The sequence below is a fragment of the Ovis aries genome, chromosome 14, assembly GCF_016772045.2.
Source record: "Ovis aries strain OAR_USU_Benz2616 breed Rambouillet chromosome 14, ARS-UI_Ramb_v3.0, whole genome shotgun sequence".
Lineage (NCBI taxonomy): Eukaryota > Metazoa > Chordata > Mammalia > Artiodactyla > Bovidae > Ovis > Ovis aries.
Genome location: NC_056067.1, coordinates 58,179,317 through 58,200,840, shown reverse-complemented (window position 1 = coordinate 58,200,840; position 21,524 = coordinate 58,179,317). Strand labels below are relative to the sequence as shown.

Here is a 21,524-nt window from a genome sequence, read left to right as displayed (position 1 = left end):
TTTAGAAGTACACATTACTATGTATAAAATAAATAAACTACAAGGACATACTTTACAGCACAGGGAATATAGCCAATAGTTCATAATAACTTTAAACAAAGTATAACCTATATATTGAACCACAATGTTGTACCTCTGCCACTGCTATAATACTGCAAATCAACTATAATTCAATGAAAAATTTGACATGAAAGAAAAGTTATGCATTGTGATATGTGGTTGTAATGGCAGTCACATTACAATATTTACATGTAACAAATTATCAAATCTTACACTTTAAATTTACACAATGTTATATGTCAAATATATTTGTTTTAAAAATCTCCTGAAATACATTATTCTTTCAGTGTATTTTTTATTGTACTTCACTTCAAACTGCTCAATTCTACATGAAAATATTTTAATGTGCTAATCTCCCTGCAAGACTCTTTCTAATAAATACTGCCATCTCTCTTAACAATGTTAACTATAAACTTGTAACTGGCTCCCAGATTCTTACCTGATTTTACCTTTGAGAAGTAACCCGGGTATTCTTTACTCTGTGAGGACATTAATTTCATCCATTTCATTTCTGACTACTGTACACACTGATCCATTTTCATGTCTACTTTTTTCTATAATTCCATACCTATTTCATTTGTGGGAAATTCATTCTGTTAGACTGAAAGTAACACATTTGAACACTTTATGATATGCATGTCATTTCAAGACGCTGTTAATTGCATAAATTTGTGAACTCCTTTTCTACAAGGAAACTTCAATGATATGATTTTTTTATGAGGTATTCATATTTCCTGACAATATATTTCAATTGGTCTTTATATTGAAGAAGATGCTTGGCATGTCCAGTACATTATCTTGAAATTCAAAATTTAAATTAGGATTCTGAGGGTGAATAAATGAGCTGGCAATGGCTCATTATAGAAATAAATAAAATTCACACTTTTCTCATAATAGTAGAGGACTTTGCATTTCTCATCCAGGCAAAGTAGAGCCCGTGTACACTGGAGTCACGGCTCATGAGCAGAAAGGGGCTGACAGTTGGGAAGCACGCTGCTATGATTACAGTCATGTTCACAAAGAACCAGCTGGGCTGAACAAAAAGAGCCAGAAGAACTTGAAAGATGGAGGAAAGAGTATAAAAGTAGACAAAGGTGCCCCCCAGGAGAAGGATGGTTTTAGTAGCTCTGGACTCAGGGGAGGACCTGGAGAAGGTGTCGGTCCTACGAATGTGCTGGACCTGCTGCTTATGTCTGTACAGGATGAGAACCATGGAGCCTCCGGCCCAGAGCGTGAGCCCCAAACATAAAACATCAGGGAATGACAGCAATGCTGCATACAAGGCGTCTTTGGTTTTTTTGTTCTTCTGGTCAGTAAGAATAGTAGAACAGCAGCCAAAATCTCTTTCCTCTGTGATGTTATTGTGACTCCATTTGCCAGTTATATAGATAGGAAAAATAACATTTACCAGCATTTGCAGGATCCAACACAGGAACAGAGAGGGAACAGTGTACTTGGGGGCTGTTACTTTCAGCACTGCCCACCTGGAGTTCCAGGGACTGATTGTGATCACCTGAAAGACACTCAAGAGGCAGATGCTACAGATGGACACTCCCCTCCCCACTCTGTGCAGAAAGAAGAGAAGTTTGCAGCCAAAATCACTGCGGATATGCTTCCACCCAAACACTGCCATTGTCTGGGGGACCCCTTTACAGAGGAGGACCAAGGAGTTGGCCACAATCAGGTGCTTAAGGATCAAATCTGTGGACCTTAACCTGTAACCCGTGATGTGAAGGATGATATAACTGCAAAGGAGTGAGAAATTCCCCAGGATTCCAACCACGGTCTGTGTTAAGATGATCATGCCTATTATGAAAAAGCTGCCGGCCATCCTCTCAGTTCACAGTCACTGGTACTTGTCTCGTGAGTTAGTGTCTCTACGGGAACATCAGGCGTGGGCTGCATGCATCATGTTCACTGAAATCCAATATTCTCCACTTATCCTCAGGTCCCACTTGGAAAATTTTGCTTTATGCTTTTCTGCTACTAGAAGCCTTAAACGGATTCAATGTATAACACTGAAAGAGCACTTAAAATGCAAAATTACTTGCTGAAGGCACTCCATGCTATCACTTCATTCTTCACAAATCCACAAGCCCGGGATTTCTGTGACTTCAATATTTTCAGGGAAAGGTAACACAGAAGGTTAGGTATTTGTTGAGATCTGCTGCACAGGGCAGAGTGAAGACTTTAGAAACTCATTAGGCTGGTCAAGAGAGTGCACTGAACTACCAGCTCTGCCAAAAACCAGTTAGTTGTATTCAAATAATAATCCATACCCATATTTAGTTTTGATTCCACAACTTCTTAACTTGATTTTAGACCAATGGTCTTTTATATTTTTATTATGAGAAGATTCCTTTTTTGTAAAGCTTTATTCTTTAGGGCATTATGTATTATGCATTAGGTTTTAGATATCTTAATACATATATATGGACTGCTGGCAGTAGAATATGGCATATGGCAGGAACCTGCCCAAGATAATGTAATGTCATGAAGATGAGAATGGCTCAGTATTGGGATGGTATTAGGATGCTTTTATGTCTGAAAAGCACGTATAATGTACCTATCACAGGAATTATTGAATAAGCACAAGTAACATTGTAAACTTTGAGCCATAAAACACTAATATATGATAAAAGAGTGCAAAAACTGAATTATTGCTATTTTCAATTCATATACTTATCTATTTGTTAATTCCAGAGCTAAGCATAAATAGCAACAAAGAAATAATATTTGCGTATGCCACTGACATACCAGACATATGTGTAAAATAGCATCTGCAAGGCATGTATTCTTGTGTATTTTATAAATTCAGAGACTGGATTTTTGGATTGATAGCAGCCTATTTAAAAAAAAAAAATGAATCAACATGCTAGGAGACTGCCAGCTGCTGCCTCTAACTTACAATTACCATGTCAACTGTTCTTTAAATCTAAGAATGACAGTAACCTCACCAGAATTAACACACTACAGAGGTTTTCAGTTCAGGCAAAGTTACTGTCTACACTAATTGCATCAGACATCCAGGACTGGAGCAACCCTTTCTATTCAAGTCGTTTTCATTTAGATACACTTTCTGCATGGGATTAGATGATTTCTTCAGATCCATCATACATTTTATTGCAAACCTGTATGGATTGGTGGTAAACTTCTAGTCATCCTGAACATGGAGTCTATAATTCCTATAAGGCAGACTCAACAGCAGATTGATTTTACAAATGTATTTTACCACTTAAAATACAATTTTTTAAGTTGAGAAAAATATCTTTATTGGAATTATGCCATGTGTGCAGTTTCATTCTTTGTCTAGAAAAGGCTTTGATGGACATGAACGAGTTAAATCCAAGAGCTTTAACTCAGTGAGAAGCAAAGCTGTTTTCAGTATAGTTAACAAATAGCTTAAATATTACCAAATGATAGACCAACACTTATTTGCAAATAACATTTCCCCAATGTGGACTAGGATCCTTTTCATCACAAATATTTTTAAGAACCTTAAAAATCAGGTTTTGATGTAACTTGGATTGAGTCACAACAGAAACAATCAGAGGATTACATTTGATTGCATGAAGGGTCTTTAGAGATTGCTGTGGGTTCTAGAAATCCATCTCTCAATATTAGCTCAGCTCATGCCTCAGACTTACACCATCCTGCCCACTCTCGGCACTGAATCCAGTTACTACACAGAAGATTGCCTTTGTCTGATATGATCTCTTCTCCAGACTCTTGATCTGACTTTCTCTTACAGACTCTTCTGCTTAGAATGAGATGGAAAATACTTACCTGACACCTTCCTGCTATCAGGAGAGTGGGCTTCCTGGTGGTCATTATACCCAGTGTCTGTGTGGGAAGGAGGCAACTGGATCCTGAAATATGGGTTTGAGATGCTGTGTCCTCCCCTCCCCTCCCATCAGAGCTGCAATTATCATTTCACCTGCAGCAGCAATGGGAGTGCAGGCCTGGGATCTGAGAACATTTCTGGAAACTTTTCTCTCAGTTGTTAATTACTGGAAACAATTACAAGTTTCTAGTTAACACCCTTAGGAGACTAAAGGAGTGTTTCTAAGAGCCTTCTTAATTTCCATGATCCCTGGGGGCAGACAGGGTCTCACATTGAGGAAAGCTGGACTTTCTGAAGTCACACACTTAAGGGACTGGCATAAACTGTGTGTCCCTCTGCATTCTTTACTTCCCTGAGATGTTTCTCTACCCTGAAACCAGAGCTCTCCTAATCTTCAGACAGTTAAACTGAATGATCAATTAAAGTGTTGTTAGAGAAATGGAATGGGACAAAATCCCTGGGAAAAACATTCAAAGAGATACAAGTAAAAGGAAGAACAGGACGCATCACTCATTATAGAAAATGTCAGCACAAATCAGAGCCAGTTAATTGGATGCTTTGCATAAATCAATGCCAATCAATATGGAGATGTTGTAGGAAAATTTACTTTATGATTATTCACCTGCATTAGCAATTTGAATCAAACACAGAACAATATGGGGCTTCCCATATTGTAAAGCATCTGCCTGCAATGCAAGTTCAATCCCTGGGTTGGGAAGATCCCCTGGAGATGGAAATGGCAACACACTCCAGTATTCTTGCCTTGAGAATTCCATGGACAGAGGAGCCTGGTGGGCTACAGTCCATGGGGTTGCAAAGAGTCAGACATGATTGAGCAACTGACACACAACAGAACAATATACATGGGAAAAAATGAGAAGGTTCAAAATGAGTGTCTCACAAATGAGCACTTAGGTCTGATGGCTCAACAGACAGATTCTACCATTCTTGTAAATATCAGATGAACCAATGCTCAATTACTTCATTCAAAGAGATAAAATAGTTACCACAGTGCTCTACATTAATTAATTAATTGTGCTATTTTTCCAGAATCAGCACTTGGTACTCTGATAATTAAGAGATATAAATTAGGACTTGCAAGACATCTGTTTTTTTCATAAAATACATCTACATTTGATGCAGCATCATGATGCAATCACTGCCAATTTTCAAGTTAGGGATTTGGAGCCATACTTGGTGGTCAACCAAGTCTGCACACAAACTCATTTAAACACAGGCAGACGCAAACACCCATGTGCATTAATACTCACATACTTATGCATATAGTACTTGCACAATTACAGTTTAAAGCTCACAAACGCTTGTGCACATGCTCACCACACACAAACTCACATCTTATTCCTAAACACATGACACACATTCACACGAACTCACACGGTCACGTTCACCTTCATAAAATCAACTCACCTGGTCCCTGTGTATCTCTGGACGATGACTTCATATACAGAAGAACAGGTGTATCTCCAGACTTCTGGATGCAGGAAAAAGGCATCCTTTCCTCTGCTTGTAATCCTTTCACCACAGACAATATTTGCTATAAGCTGCCTTAAAATTGGGCTTCCCTGGTGGCTCAGCTGGTAAAGAATCTGCCTGCAATGTGGGAGACCTGGGTTCGATCCCTGGGTTGGGAAGATCCCCTGGAGAAGGGAACGGCTACTCACTCCAGTATTCTGGCCTGAAGAATTCCATGGACTCTATAGTCCATGTGAGCATTACCTCCTCATGGGTCAGTGGGTAAGAAAGATAACATGTTTCAGGGTATACCAGTGAATGGGTATGTATTCATACCCAAATAAAACCATGATGGGGAAAGCCTGGAGTGAAGACATAAAGTCTGTATGGAAACACAGAAGAAGACCCTGAATAGCCAAAACAGTCTTGAGAGGGAAAAGCAAAGCTGGAGCTATCTTGCTCCCAATTTCAAACTACACTATAAAGCTACAGGCATCAAAACAGTGTGGTGCTGACACCAGATCAATGGCCACATAGATCAATGGAACAGAATAAATAGAACAGAAATGAATCTACACTTAATGGTCAATTTCTCTATGACAAAGGAGGCAAGTAGGTACAACAGGACAAAGACAGCCTCTTCAATAGATGGTGTTGGGAAACTGAACAGCTACATGCAAAACACTCAAACTGGAATAGTTTCTTATATCATATACAAAAATAAACTGGTATATACATATAATGGAATATTATTTAGGCTAAAAAGGAGGAAATAATGATATATACCACAACATGGATAAACTTTGAGGATACTATATAAAGTGAAATAAACCAGTCACAAAAAGACAAACACTGTATGATTCCACTTTTATGAGATATTTATCATAGTAAAAATCACAGCAATAAAAGCAGGAAGGCAGTTGTTAGGGTACTGAGGAAGGAGAGATGGGGAGTTACTGTTTCAGTTTTGCAAGATGAAATGAATTCTCTATCTTGTTTTCTATCTTCTCTTTTGAGGAGTAGAAGCACTTAACTTCAATACAAGCTCATTTGTCATGTCCTCCTTTATAGTCGATATTTTTGCTCTGTTTAAGAACAGTCTTTTTCTATTAGAGCTCAGAAATGTTCTCTATTTTCTTCTAAAAACATCATTTTATATCTTTAAAATTTACATCAGCAATCTATTCAGAATAATTTGTTATATATGTTAGTAACAACTTGTCTCTTTACGCTTCAAGATAACACACTTCCACTTCTTCTGAAAATGCTGTGCTTGCCTTGCTTTTTATTTGCTGTCATCTATCATTGCCTCATCCAGTTTGACATCGCCTCACCCTTGGAACTGGTTTTCTGTCAGATTTCCTGATGATCCCATCTCTTCTTGTCTCTTCCAGTATTTACAACCCCAGTGTGCCACAGTCAGTCAAGTTTAGTCTTGGGACCAGAAAGCTGCAGTGGGCCTGTTTGTCTAGAAGGTTGATTAGGCTCATGTTTTAAAGGGAAAGTTGCACTGTGCTGAGAGACAAGTTTTGCTCTAAGTTTCTTCATGGCTTGTGTCAGCTTCTGTCCTAAATTATCTTTCCAAGAACTTTTCATATAACAACCAGCTTCAGAGAATGTCTACAGTATATTCTCCAGAGAAAAGGACAGGTTAATTACTTGATCAGCATAATAAACACAATGCTTTCGTCTGAGGCAAAATTTGGGCAGATTTGTTCGTAACCAACATTAAAATATTTGGATTTCTTAACCTTCACATCTTCACTTATGATGTAAACCTATTATGTGTTTTTTGGGCTTCTTTTTATCACCTCTGAGAAGCCTGATACAGACAAGAAGAACAAATGAAAACACAAAGCTCTTGCTGTTCTTGTGTCACGAATAACAAAATCTTTCTTCTCAGACCCAGGAGTCTCATGCCTTCTGACAGCATCCATGAAGTTGACAGGATAATTTGTTATCTTGCATGTAGGGTAAAATCTAAGACATTTCTTCACATTCTTTAATAGTCATGATGATAAGGATGTAATGCTGAGAGAGACATCACTTTCTCAAAGAGAAAATTATAAAGATCTTACACAATCTTGGTTAGGGGATACGAGAATGCTTCCTGGAACAAATGGAAACCTTCTTACCCAAGTTCTGGGTAATGTGGGAAAATGACAGTTCTTTCAACAAATGAGCCTGGGAAAATTGGATATCCACATGCAAAAGAAGAAAGGTGGACCCTTACTTAACACTACATACAAAAATTAACTCAAAATGGATCAAAGACCTAAATGTAAGACCTAAAACAATAAAATTCTTAGGAGAAAATACAGGGCAAAAGTTTACATTAGACTTGGCAATGATTTCTTTGGATTTGATACTAAAAGCACAGGTAACACAAACTGAACCTCCTGAAATTTAAGAAGCTTTTGTATATCAAAGACAGAATCATCAGAGTAAAAAGAGAATTCACTGAATAAGAGAAAATATTTGCAAATCATATACCTGATAAGACATTAATATCCAAAATATGGAGAAAACTCTTAAACAAAAAAACAAACAAACAAACAAACAAAAAACCCAGAAATAACCCAATTCAGAACTTGGGAAAGGACGTTTCTCCATAGAAGATATACAAATGACAAATAAGCACAAGAAAAGATGATCAACATCACTATCCATCAGGGAATGCAGATCAAAACTACAATGAAATGCCATCTTGCAGCCATTAAGATAGCTCCTATCAAAGCAATAGAAAACAACAAGTGAAGACAAGAATGTGGAGAAATTGGAAGGAATTCTATGCACTGTTGGGCAGACATGTAAGATGGCACAGCCATTGGAAAACAGGATGGCAGCTCCTCAGAAAATTAAAAATAGAATTACTATATGATTGAGCAATTCTACTTCTGGGTATCTATACAAAAGAATCAGAAGCAGGGTCCCAAATAGATGTTTGATAGCTAAAACATGGAAACAACCCAACAGTTCATCAATAGATGAACAGATAAGTAAAAGACGGTATAGACATAAAATGTAAAAGAAAGGAAATTCTGCAATATAATGCAACCAGAATGAAACTTGAGAAATATGAACAGAAAAGGAAAATCTCACCAAAATGTTGTCGGGTGACCAGCAGGGGGAGCACTCACACATGTACCGCTGGATCGCAATACAGATCCCAGCAAGAAGAGATGTTACCTTGCATTTTGTGTTTTTTGTTTTTTTTTAATATAAATTTATTTAATTGGAGGTTAATTACTTTACAGTATTGTATTGGTTTTGCCACATCATGAGAGACTGTCACAACTCAATGAAAAGCCACTGCACTTTGAACTCCCAGTTTCCTCCAATGGACTTTTTGTTTATAACAGCCCCTCCCAACTGCCTCTTCTCCTTTATAAAAGTTTCCTCTTACTTGCTTTACTGGACTTCTGTATGTTTCGCCAGAGTTTGCTTGTCCCAAATTGCAATTCTGTGTTGCTCCTGCATAAACCCACTTGTCTGGTAAAATGCTGTTTTGTTGTTTTCGGTTAACAAGGGCATTAGGCTAGGAGAAATAGACCAATCACAAAAGGACAAATACTGTATGATTCCACGGATGTGATACACTTAATGGTAGTCAAAATCATAAGAGACAGAAAGTAGAGGAGTAGTTTCCGGGGACTGGGGAAGGGGAAAATGAGAAGTTAATGAATTGTTGTTTAATGGGCATAGAGTTTCAGTTTTACAAGATGAAATGAATTATGGAGCTGGATATGGTGATGTTTGCATAACATTATGGATATATTTAATACCACTGATCTGTACAATTTTAAATGGTTAAAATGGTAAATTTTATGAGTATTTTTTACTACGATTTTTCAAATCTCAAAAAATATATGCAGGGTCTTGTCAAAAAAAAAAAAAATCTAGTAAAGACATGAATTTAAGCAAACTCCTGGAGATAGTGAAGGACAGGGAAGCCTGGCGTGCTGAAGTCCATGGGGTCACAAAGAGTCAGAACGACTGAGAAACTGAACAACAGTAAAGACCCACCCCCAGGACCTGGCTCCAGAAGTCCTTCCCTCTTCTCTCTCAAGATTTTAAACATTACATATTTGTGGGTGAGTGGGATTACAGGCTTTATAGAGCTGAGTTCCCCCTTTCCCCGCCCCAGCCTCCAGAAGAGTAAAAGAAAAGTAGCTCCATGTGTTGTAAAATTAGAACTAGAAGTTTGAGTTGCCTAGACTCTGACTTCAGAAGGGTGGAGGGAAACCTGTGGCCCTGATATTCTTCACGGCAAGTAGCTGCCCCCTGCCACAGTGGAGGCTGAGGACTGGAATCTGATCCCCACCCTAGAGCTTAGCCTTAATGGAAATGAAGAGCTGTTCCCATTCTGCTGTTCCCTTACCCTGTGTGCATATAACCTAGAGTATTAGGGAAAATAGACCTTCCAGCTCCAAGTGTGGGGAAGCAGGAGAGCTATTAAGAACCCCACCGTGGGCCTTGTCCAGCTCCTTGTCCCAGATGAAAAGTGTTGAGAGGTTATTGCCCTTCCTTCCTGTCTCAACCTAGAGTTTGGGCAAACAGTTCTGTGAGAAGGGTAACGATGCATGAACAAGTCTACAGTAGCCCCGGCTATTTGACTGCTGGACCCCGGCCAGAATGAGCACAGGGCAGGCCTTTAAAAACTGGAGGGGAAAGAAGATGTGCTATTTGCAGGCTTGGACAAGAGATCTTTTCCTATGTCCGAGCAGCTTCCAGGTCTCTTTCCAGCCACTAGATAGAAGTGGCTTCCAAGCTAGGGACATCGAACCTGAGCCCTGACGTGGGCAAGTTCTCCCCATGCCCTCTCTCTACAAGGCAGCGCAACTCCAAAGAGGTTCAGGTTCAGGGGTGTTTTCCCAGAGTCAGAGGCATTGTTGTTGCTGAAGTTTAGAAAATGTCATCAGTGTCAAGGAGAAGTAATTCTGGAAGGGTACTAGATGGAGGTATGATCTGGAGATATATATGTGTGTGAATGTGTGTGTGTGTGTGTGTGTGTGTGTATATATATATATATATATATATATATATATATATATATATATATATATATATTTTTTTTTTTAATGTGGATCCTGGGAAGAGCAAGTAAAGCCTAAATATATGTTGGGATCTGTCTTCTGATGTTACCCCATCTGGAAACAGTATGATCTTGACCCTGACATCTCCCCCTTGGTGGCACCATGGGAAAGAGGAGACCCTCCCTATGCAGACTACATGCCTGTCATGACGATTTCATTGTGAGGTAAAGAAATCCTCCAGTAGTGGTGGGAGTGTTCATGAGGGAAGCACATGCTGCCTTAGGGGAAAATGAGGCAGACAATGAGAAAGAGGCTGAGGTAGAATGCCTCAGAAATAAATAAAGTGGGGCAAAGAACAGCCAGCCTGGTGGCAATGAACGAAAACATCCCCATTATCTTCATCTTCACCATCTACTCACACACACTAAAGGATCCAGGTGCCACGTCCTTGTGGCTCCGTGGTAAACTCCAGACCACACTGATGCATCCCTGCCTAAGTGTGTGTGGAACTTGTCTTTGAGCACAGAGATGTGAGAGATGTCTTCAGGCCTGTCACCACTCATTTGGGAAGATGAACCTGGTGCCTTCCATCCATACTTGATGACAGTATGCGAGATCTTGTCCTTCACCCGGACAGTTTGCACATCAGGAACAAGGTGCCCTCGTGTGGCCCTAATCTGCTTGGGCAGCCATCTGCCATGGTAATTCTCCAGCGCTTGTGGGCTCCGTCGCTTCAGTCATGTCTGACTGAGATGCCATGGACTATAGCCCGTCAGGCTCCTCTGTCCATGGGGTCCTCTAGGCAAGAATACTGGAGTGGCTTGCCATGCCCTTCTCCAGGGGATCATCTTGACCCAGGGATCAAAACCACATCTCCCGTGTCTCCTGCCTTGCAGGTGCTTTCTTTACCCACTGAGCCACCCAAGACACCCACATCTCATGCACCACAGGCAGACCTCCTGAGAGCACAGTGATTCTAGGGCTCTGCTAGAACCTCTACCCCAACCATTTAAGTTAAAGCAGCCAAAGGTACCAAATGGCTCCCCAAACTCATCCACTTTCAGGTCATCTAGGTTGAAGTAGTTGGAGGGCTGAATGGAGAAGCTGGTGGTTAAAAAAAAAATTTTTCCAGCCAAAGTGGAGTCATAAATAGGGAGATAATGTAAGTGTGGCGGTTCTCATGAACAGTGTCATGGAAGAGATGAGTGATGCACCATTGCTGGTTTGGGCCTGCAGGGGACAAGGAATTAGAGCCACCCTGGTCTCTTCACTGTGATGGGATCAAGGACCTGGAGTGGCAAACTGCACCTTTTAAGGAAAGGCTCAGGCTTACACAGCAAGCAGAGCCTGTGGGCTGGGGTGCTGCTCACAGCAATACATTTATCACCACGCATTCATCATTTTATTCTCCCAATGTGAAGTTCACAGAAGCCAAGTCACCCTCCAGGTGGAGAAGATAGGACTGGAGAAAAGGGAGGATGGGCCCCCATGGCCAGTGACCTTTGCCACGCACCCCACGGCTGAAGCACTTCTCAAGTGTGAGTGGGTGGATGAGAAGGACCATGTGACCAACCTCAGGTCACATTAAGTGGGAAATTTTTTCCAAAAAATGAGCCATAAAGAGTATGTTGAGCTATATTCAGCAGACTATCTGTAAATTTGTTAGTCATTCTGGAATTATTATAGGTGTTGTATATGCCTTCCTGATATATGGAATGTATAACTAACATATAATCTACTTATGATACTTTTGTATCTTATATATTTCATTAAAAACTAAGATTTCCAGCATACAAGACAAAAGTATTCTAAATATAAAATCAAACAGGTCTGGGTTGTGGTCAGACATTCTGCACTTCTAACAAGCTTCTGGGGGCAGCTGAGGCTGTTGGTCCATTCTGGATTCTGAGTATCAAGATTCTAAGGTTCTCACATTAACCATGAGGATGAAGGTCTTGATATTAGACTTTAATTTGTTGGCTATGTGTGTGGCAATTTCTAGGGCAGAGGTTCTCAGCCAGGAGGGATTTTGCCTTCCACCGTGTATGCCATACTGGAGACATTTCTGTTCACAGAAGAGGGGTGGTGCTGTGACTGCTGACTAGTGAGTGGACGCTAGGGATGCTGACAAACTTCCTAAAGCACAGCCTCCACAAGAAACTATCCAGCTGAAAAAATCAGTGAGTACTTAGGTGGGGAAATACTGCCCTAGGGGAACCTCTTAAAAAGCAAGCAGAGTTGGTGGATTCCAAACCAGGAGAGGGGAGAAATGAACTGGTAAAATAAATCCTAAGTCAATCAGCAAAGAGGTGATTAGAAAAAGAAACATATCCATTCATCTGCTGATGTACATCTAGGTTGCTTCCATGTCCTGGCTATTATAAGCAATGCTGCGATGAACATTGGGGTACACATGTCTCTTTCAATTCTGGTTTCCTCGGTGTGTATGCCCAGCAGTGGGATTGCTGGGTCATAAGGTGGCTGTACTAGTTTGCATTCCCACCAACAGTGTATGAGGATTCCCTTGCTTGTAGACTTTGGATAGCAGCCATTCTGACTGGTGTGAAATGGTACCTCATTGCGGTCTTGATTTGCATTTCTCTGATAATGAGTGATGTTGAGGATCTTTTCATGTGTTTGTTAGCCATCTGTATGTCTTCTTTGGAGAAATGACTATTTAGTTCTTTGGCCCATTTTTTGATTGGGTCGTTTATTTTTCTGGAATTGAGCTGCATGAGTTGCTTGTATATTTTTGAGATTAGTTGTTTGTCAGTTGCTTCATTTGCTATTATTTTCTCACATTCCGAAGGCTGTCTTTTCACCTTCCTTATAGTTTCCTTTGTTGTGCAGAAGCTTTTAATTTTAATTAGATCCCATTTGTTTATTTTTGCTTTTATTTCCAGTATTCTGAGAGGTGGGTCATAGAGGATCAGATGAATTGATAAGAAAACTGTGCTACATATACACAATGGAATATTACTCAGCCATTAAAAAGAATACATTTGAATCAGTTCTAATGAGGTGGATGAAACTGGAGCCGATTATACAGAGTGAAACCAGAAAGAAAAACACCAATACAGCATCAGTTCAGTTCAGTTCACTCAGTCGTGTCTGACTCTTTGCAACCCCATGAATTGCAGCACGCCAGGCCTCCCTGTCCATCATCAACTCCCGGAGTTCACTCAGACTCACGTCCATAGAGTCAGTGATGCCATCCAGCCATCTCATCCTCGGTCGTCCCCTCCTCCTCCTGCCCCCAATCCCTCCTAGCATCAGAGTCTTTTCCAATGAGTCAGCTCTTAACATCAGGTGGCCAAAGTACTGGAGTTTCAGCTTTAGCATCATTCCTTCCAAAGAAATCCCAGGGCTGATCTCCTTCAGAATGGACTGGTTGGATCTCCTTGCAGTCCAAGGGACTCTCAAGAGTCTTCTCCAACACCACAGTTCAAAGGCATCAATTCCTCGGTGCTCAGCCTTCTTCACAGTCCAGCTCTCACATCCATACATGACTACTGGAAAACCATAGCCTTGACTAGACGGACCTTAGTCAGCAAAGTAATGTCTCTGCTTTTGAATATGCTATCTAGGTTGGTGTAACTTCTTCCAGGAGTAAGCGTCTTAATTTCATGGCTGCAATCACCATCTGCAGTGATTTTGGAGCCCCAAAAAATAAAGTCTGACACTGTTTCCACTGTTTCCCTATCTATTTCCCATGAAATGATGGGACTGGATGCCATGATCTTTGTTTTCTGAACGTTGAGCTTTAAGCCAACTTTTTCACTCTCCTCTTTCACTTTGATCAAGAGGCTTTTAGTTCCTCTTCACTTTCTGCCATAAGGGTAGTGTCATCTGCATATCTGAGGTTATTGATATTTCTCCCAGCAATCTTGATTCCAGCTTGTGTTTCTTCCACCCCAGCGTTTCTCATGATGTACTCTTCATAGAAGTTAAATAAGCAGGGTGACAATATACAGCCTTGACGTACTCCTTTTCCTATTTGGAACCAGTCTGTTGTTCCATGTCCAGTTCTAACTGTTGCTTCCTGACCTGCATACAGATTTCTCAAGAGGCAGGTCAGGTGGTCTGGTATTCCCATCTCTCTCAGAATTTTCCACAGTTTATTGTGATCCACACATCAAAGGCTTTGGCATAGTCAATAAAGAAGAAATAGATGCTTTTCTGGAACTCTCTTGCTTTTCCATGATCCAGCGGATGTTGGCAATTTGATCTCTGGTTCCTCTGCCTTTTCGAAAACCAGCTTGAACATCAGGAAGTTCATGGTTCATGTATTGCTGAAGCCTGGCTTGGAGAATTTTGAGCATTACTTTACTAGCATGTGAGATGAGTGCAATTGTGCGGTACTTTGAGCATTCTTTGGCATTGCCATGAAAACTGACCTTTTCCAGTCCTGTGGCCACTGCTGAGTTTTCCAAATTTGCTGGCATATTGAGTGCAGCACTTTCACAGCATCATCTTTCAGGATTTGAAACAGCTCAACTGGAATTCCATCACCTCCACTAGCTTTGTTCATAGTGATGCTTTCTAAGGCCCACTTGACTTCACATCCCAGAATGTCTGGCTCTAGATGAGTGATCACACCATCGTGATTATCCAGGTCATGAAGATCTTTTTTGTACAGTTCCTCTGTGTATTCTTGCCACCTCTTCTTAATATCTTCTGCTTCTGTTAGGTCCATACAATTTCTGTCCTTTACCGAGCCCATCTTTGCATGAAATGTTCCCTTGGTATCTCTAATTTTCTTGAAGAGATCTCTGTCTTTCCCATTCTGTTGTTTTCCTCCATTTCTTTGCATTGATCACTGAAGAAGGCTTTCTTATCTCTTCTTGCTATTCTTTGGAACTTTGCATTCAGATGCTTATATCTTTCTTTTTCTCCTTTGCTTTTTGCTTCTCTTCTTTTCACAGCTATTTGTAAGGCCTGCCCACACAGCCATTTTGCTTTTTTGCATTTCTTTTCCATGGGGATGGTCTTGATCCCTGTCTCCTGTACAATGGCATGAACCTCAGTCCATAGTTCATCAGGCACTCTATCTATCAGATCTAGGCCCTTAAATCTATTTCTCACTTCCACTGTATAATCATAAGGGATTTGATTTAGGCCATACCTGAATGGTCTAGCGGTTTTCCCTGCTTTCTTCAATTTAACTCTGCATTTGGTAATAAGGAGTTCATGATCTGAGCCACAGTCAGCTCCTGGTCTTGTTTTTGTCGACTGTATAGAGCTTCTCCATCTTTGGCTGCTAAGAATATAATCAACCTCATTTCGGTGTTGTCCATCTGGTGATGTCCATGTGTAGAGTCTTCTCTTGTGTTGTTGGAAGAGGGTGTTTGCTATAACCAGTGCATTGTCTTGGCAAAACTGTATTAGTCTTTGCCCTGCTTCATTCCGCATTCCAAGGCCAAATTTGCCTGTTACTCCAGGTGTTTCTTGACTTCCTACTTTTGCATTCCAGTCCCCTATAATGAAAAGGACATCTTCTTGGGGTGTTAGTTCTAAAAGGTCTTGTAGGTCTTCATAGCACCATTCAACTTCAGCTTCTTCAGCATTACTGGTGGGACATAGACTTGGATTACTGTGATATTGAATGGTTTGCCTTGGAAATGAACAGAGATCATTCTGTCGTTTTTGAGACTGCATCCAAGTACTGCATTTCGGACTCTTTTGTTGATCATGATGGCTACTCCATTTCTTTTGAGGGATTCCTGCCCACAGTAGTAGATATAATGGTCATCTGAGTTAAATTCACCCATTCCAGTCCATTTTAGTTCACTGATTCCTAGGATGTCGATGTTCACTCTTGCTATCTCTTGTTTGACCACTTCCAATTTGCCTTGATTCATGGACCTGACATTCCAGGTTCCTATGCAATATTGCTCTTTACAGCACTGGTCCTTCCTTCTATCACCAGTCACATCCACAGCTGGGTATTGTTTTTGCTTTGGCTCCATCCCTTCATTCTTTCTGGAGTTATTTCTCCACTGATCTCCAGTAGTATATTGGGCACCTACTGACCTAGGGAGTTCCTCTTTCAGTATCCTATCATTTTGCCTTTTCATACTGTTCATGGGGTTCTCAAGGCAAAAATACTGAAGTGGTTTGCCATTCCCTTCTCCAGCGGACCACATTCTGTCAGACCTCTCCACCATGACCTGCCCGTCTTGGGTTGCCCCTCGGGCATGGCTTGGTTTCATTGAGTTAGACAAGGCTGTGGTCCTAGTGTGATTAGATTGACTAGTTTTCTGTGAGTATGGTTTCAGTGTCTGCCCTCTGATGCTCTCTTGCAACACCTACCATCTTACTTGGGTGGAATTTAGAAAGATGGTAATGATAACCCTGTATGCAAGACAGCAAAAGAGACACAGATGTATAGAACAGACTTTTGGACTCTGTAGGAGAGCGAGAGGGTGGGATGATTTGGGAGAATGGCATTGAAACATGTATAATATCATGTAAGAAATGAATCGCCAGTCTAGGTTCAATGCAGGATAGAGGAAGCTTGGGGCTGGTGCACTGGGATGACCCAGAGAGATGGTATGGGGAGGGACGTGGGAAGGCGGTTCAGGATTGGGAACTCATGTACACCCGTGGCAGATTCATGTTGATGTATGGCAAAACCAATACAGTATTGTAAAGTAAAATAAAGTAAATTTTTAAAAAATTAAAAATTAAAAAAAAGAAACATAGAAGAATAGAAGAAATAGAAAGCATAAAGGGAGGCAGCAGATTTAGGTGCAAATATATTCATTAAGTATATTAAGTATAACTGGAATTAAGTATCAGTTAACAAAGATCATCAGACTAGATTTTCCAAAAAGATGCCATTTATAATTGCTATATATAAAACCTAAGGATGCAGAAAGTTTTAAAGTAAAAGGATGCAAAAAGCATGGCATGAAAATACTAATCAAAAGAAGCTGATGCATCTGTATTAATTTCAGAGAAACAAGACTTGACATGAAAAGGTCTTGCTCGGTATAAAGAAGCAGTTTCATAATGATAAAAGACTGAATTCACCAAAATACAAAAAAATCTTCATTTTATGCCTCTATAAACATGGCTTCAAAATATATAAAGCAAAAATAAAACAAGAAGAGCAGGCAATTCTATAATTAAAAGTGGGAGTTAAGCAATTTTCTTAGTATTAGTTTGTTAAAAGCTGAATTAATTTAGAAATGAATAGCAGGTCTGCCTACCACAAACAATAAACCTGGCCTTTTGGACTTTGCAGAATGTTGCTTCCATTGCTGACTACACCTCTTAAAGACACAAAAGGATTTATAAAACTCAACCACATATTGGGCCTAAAGTAAGTCTTGGCTGTAATCAAAGGATTTTTATAAATACCAAACATATCCTCTAATTATAGTGCAATGAAGATAGAAATTGATAGTGAATGTGTTAGAAAGTCTTCTTAAAAGCAGCACGTGAAACAGTCATCCCTCAGTATACGCGGGTTAACCCCAGAATCCCCCATGAATACCAAAATCCATGTATGCTTGAGCCCCTTATGTTTAACAATTGCACACAACCTACACACATCCTCTTGTATACTTTAAATCATCTCTAGGTTACTTATAATACCTACTGCAATGTAAATGACTCAATGGACATGAGTTTGAGCAAACTCTTGGAGACAGTGAAGTAGAGGGAAGCCTGGTGTGCTGCAGTCCATGGGGTTGCAGAGAGTTGGACACAACTGAGAGACTGAACAACAAATGCAGCAAGTACAAGTTCTGATGTTTGAAACTTTCTGGAATTTTTGACCCAAGGGTATGGAGGGTGGAGAGGGGAGAAAACAATTCTATTTTATTCTTACAAACCCACTTACCTAAACCAGGGTAGACAGATAGGGCTTGGTGGTGACTGCTTTTCATAGAGACATAATTCATATACCATAAAACTCATCCTATTATAGGGCACAACTGCATAGGTGTTATTTATCAAGTGGGGGAACCATCTCCACTAACTCCAGGACATTTCATCACCTCCAGAACAAACCTTATACCCACTAAGGAATCACTTTCCATTGCCCACCCCCTACCCGCTGACCTCAGCTACTTTGTCTCTACAGATTTACCAATCTGGACATGTCCTGTAAATGAAAGCACACCACATACAGCCTTTTGTGTCTGGCTCCTTTCGCTCAGCACAACTTTTTTTTTGTTTTTTGTTTGTTTTCAGGTTACAACATGTTGTAGCACGTCAGTCCTTATTTTTTATAGCTAAGAAATATCCATTATATGGATACATTTACCCATTCATCAGTTGATAAACATTCGAATGGGTTCCACACTTTGACTTGTGAACAACCTTACGAACATTTGTGTGTGAGCTCGTGTGGCCACATTTTCAGTTCCCTCAGGAATATGCCTTGCAGTGGAATTGGCTTGGTAATGTTTTCCAAAGCGGGGTCCAGCATTTTACATCCTCATCAGCAGTATGAGGATTCCAGTACCTCCACATCCTCACCAAACACCTGTTATCATCTGCAATAATGCAAGTGATTTTCATGTTGATCCTGTATCCTGCCCACCTTGCTAAACATGGTTGCTGCTGTGCTGTGCTCTGTCGTGTTTGACTCTCTGTGGTCCCATGGACTGTAGCCTGCCAGGCTCCTCTGCCTGTGGAATTTTTCAGGCAAGAATACTGGAGTGGGTTGCCACTTCCTTCTCCAGGGGAATCTGGCTACCCAGGTCAAACCTGCATCTCTTAAATCTTCTGCATTGGTAGGTGGATTCTTTACCACTAGCACCACCTGGGAAGCCCAAACAGTGGTGTTTTGTTTTTTTTTTCCTTAGTTGACTTGTTAGGATTTCTTATGTATAAGATCATGTCACCTGCAAAATTCTACTTCTTCCTTTCCAATCTGTAAGCCTTTGCTTTTCCTTGACTAAATATTCTGGCTAGAATTTCCAGTATGGTCTGCAGAAGTGGCAAGAATGTTTTATTCCTGAGTATTGTTAACTGTGGGGTTTTGGAGATGCCTTTTATCAGTTTAAAGAGGTTCCCTTCTAGTCCTAGTTTGAGTGTTTTTAATCACAAAAGGGGTTAGGTTTTGCCAAATGTTTTTTCTGCATCAGTTGAGATGATCATGTGGTTCTCTCTGCATTTTATTCTGATATGGTGTATTACATTTACTTTCTTGACATTAAACTAACCTTTAATGTTTGAAATAAATTATATTTGGTCATGGTATACAATTCTTTTTATATGCTGCTGAATTCAGGCTGTCAGCATTTTTGCATCTATGTTTCTAAGAGATAAATGCTCTGTAGATTTCATTTTGGTGTTTTCGCCTGGCTTTAGGTATCAGGGCAATGTTGGCCTCAAAGTAAGCTGGGAAGTGCTTCCTCCTCTTCTGTTTTTGGAAGAGTTTGAGAACTGGTTATTAATTTTGCAAGTGTTTTGGTAGATCTCAGTGAAGCCATCGGGGCCTGTGCGTCTCTTTGTGGATGCTTTTTATCATTGATTCAATATATTCCATGTATTCCAAGCACAAGGACATTTCTGCTGTACTTTCTATTCCACAGAAAAGGGATAATAGTCTACACAGCAGTCCAAGTCAGCTTTTGTCAGTAGAGTAGTTCAGGTCAGATCAGGTTCTGCCCCCAGTGATTCATATGAAAGAATTTCTACAATGCGCATCACGGTTCCCGCAGCGCTGAGCCAGCCACGGCCCGCTAGGCCTCACCTAACTTGTAGGGCCAGCTTCCGTCTTTGGCTGCGCTGAAGAGGATCTTAAACTACCAGAGGAAATTGAGGCATTTGCTTTCCTCTGGGAGGTTTGTGGCGTTCTGGTGTGGTCGCTCTGTAAGAGCCCACATCACACACCCTACACACTCTGGGGCTGTTCTTCCATCTGGAAGACACAGCTGGACAGGGGCGGACTGATGACAGGCGTGTGCTGAGACTGGATATTCTGATGAGAACCAAGGACAGGAGAGACAGGCCTTCCTTCCGGCTGCTCTTTGTGTAATTTCTTGTGGTTTGGAAAGGGGAAGTGGCATCAAGTCCACTTCCTCGATCCCTCTGCCCTCTGCCCTCGACCACTGCCCAGCTGAGGTCTTCATCTTCCAGGACCATCATCCCAGCCTCTTCCCTGGCTCCGGGCTTTGTTGACCCTGGAAAGATCTCCCCAAGTCTTACTGGCCCCCGTCCCTCAGGGACAAGTTCAAGACCCCCCACCCTGCTACTTAGAGGCTCCTCAGGATCTGACCCCTATGTACTTACTCCTCCACGCTCGCTGCGCCACTCGGTCTCACTTTCCCACTCTGCACACCGAATTACTTGTTCCCCTGACGAGTGACGAGGAAAGAAGGCTCTCCAAGTAGAGGTTCACGTTACAGGCAAGACTGAGATGCTGAAGCATGTGTGGGTTTGCAGGAACCAAGAACGTTTCCCAGGCAGTAGTGGGTGCTGAGACTGGAAGATCTCAATCCTGGGTGCCAAGGTGACTGCATCCTTCCCTTTACTCCCCTAATCCAGGCGTCACCAAGTCCCAATCTGCCTCCTTGGGAATCTTCCTCGTCACCCTCATTACCTGCCACCTCCCTCACTGCACCTGCTCCAGCTCACTTAGACCAGAATTCTCTCAGGTTTCTTAGCCTCAACCTGCCCTTCAATTCGGATGCTGTCACTACTTTGCCAAAACGCCCTGCGGTTTCTTCTGCCTTCCAGGGTAAAGCGTCCATCTTCAGCTCTTTCCAAAATACATGCCCTGGAGTCAGCCTCATCTCCTTCCGCTCTCGATGCCTCTGCTCACCAGCAGTGGAGCTCAGCTATCTCTGGACCACACGTGAGGACCGTTACATCCACAGTTTGCAATGGACCAGCACTCACATCTTGAGCGGCCCCTCCCACACTGACTTGGGCTTGGCCATGTGACTTGACTTGGCCTGTGATGCTAGCAGAGGCTTAAAAGGCACTTGGAAACTGGGATTTGTTCTCTTGGAAACTGCTCTGGAGCCGTTAGCCATCAGATAAAGACATCCAGCCACCATGGAGCAGCCAAATGATGGGAGAAGATACAGCAGGCCTTGGCTGAGGGCCAGACGCGGGAATGAAGAAGTCACCTTGAAGGCTGCAGCCCC

General features: G+C 41.2%; 1 protein-coding gene across 1 annotated transcript; it reads right to left on the bottom strand.

Moving 5' to 3' along the window:
• Positions 1-807: 807 nt before the first annotated feature.
• LOC101104852 (vomeronasal type-1 receptor 4) lies at positions 808-1,899 on the bottom strand. Its single transcript, XM_027977960.3, has one exon. It carries the CDS (start codon positions 1,889-1,891, stop codon positions 938-940), a length of 954 nt encoding a protein of 317 aa, XP_027833761.1. The 5' UTR covers positions 1,892-1,899; the 3' UTR covers positions 808-937.
• Between the last annotated feature and the right edge of the window lie 19,625 nt (positions 1,900-21,524).

Bases quoted from the DNA above. Each gene is read 5' to 3' on its own strand.
- LOC101104852 (XM_027977960.3), bottom strand. From the start codon at position 1,891: ATGGCCGGCAGCTTTTTCATAATAGGCATGATCATCTTAACACAGACC.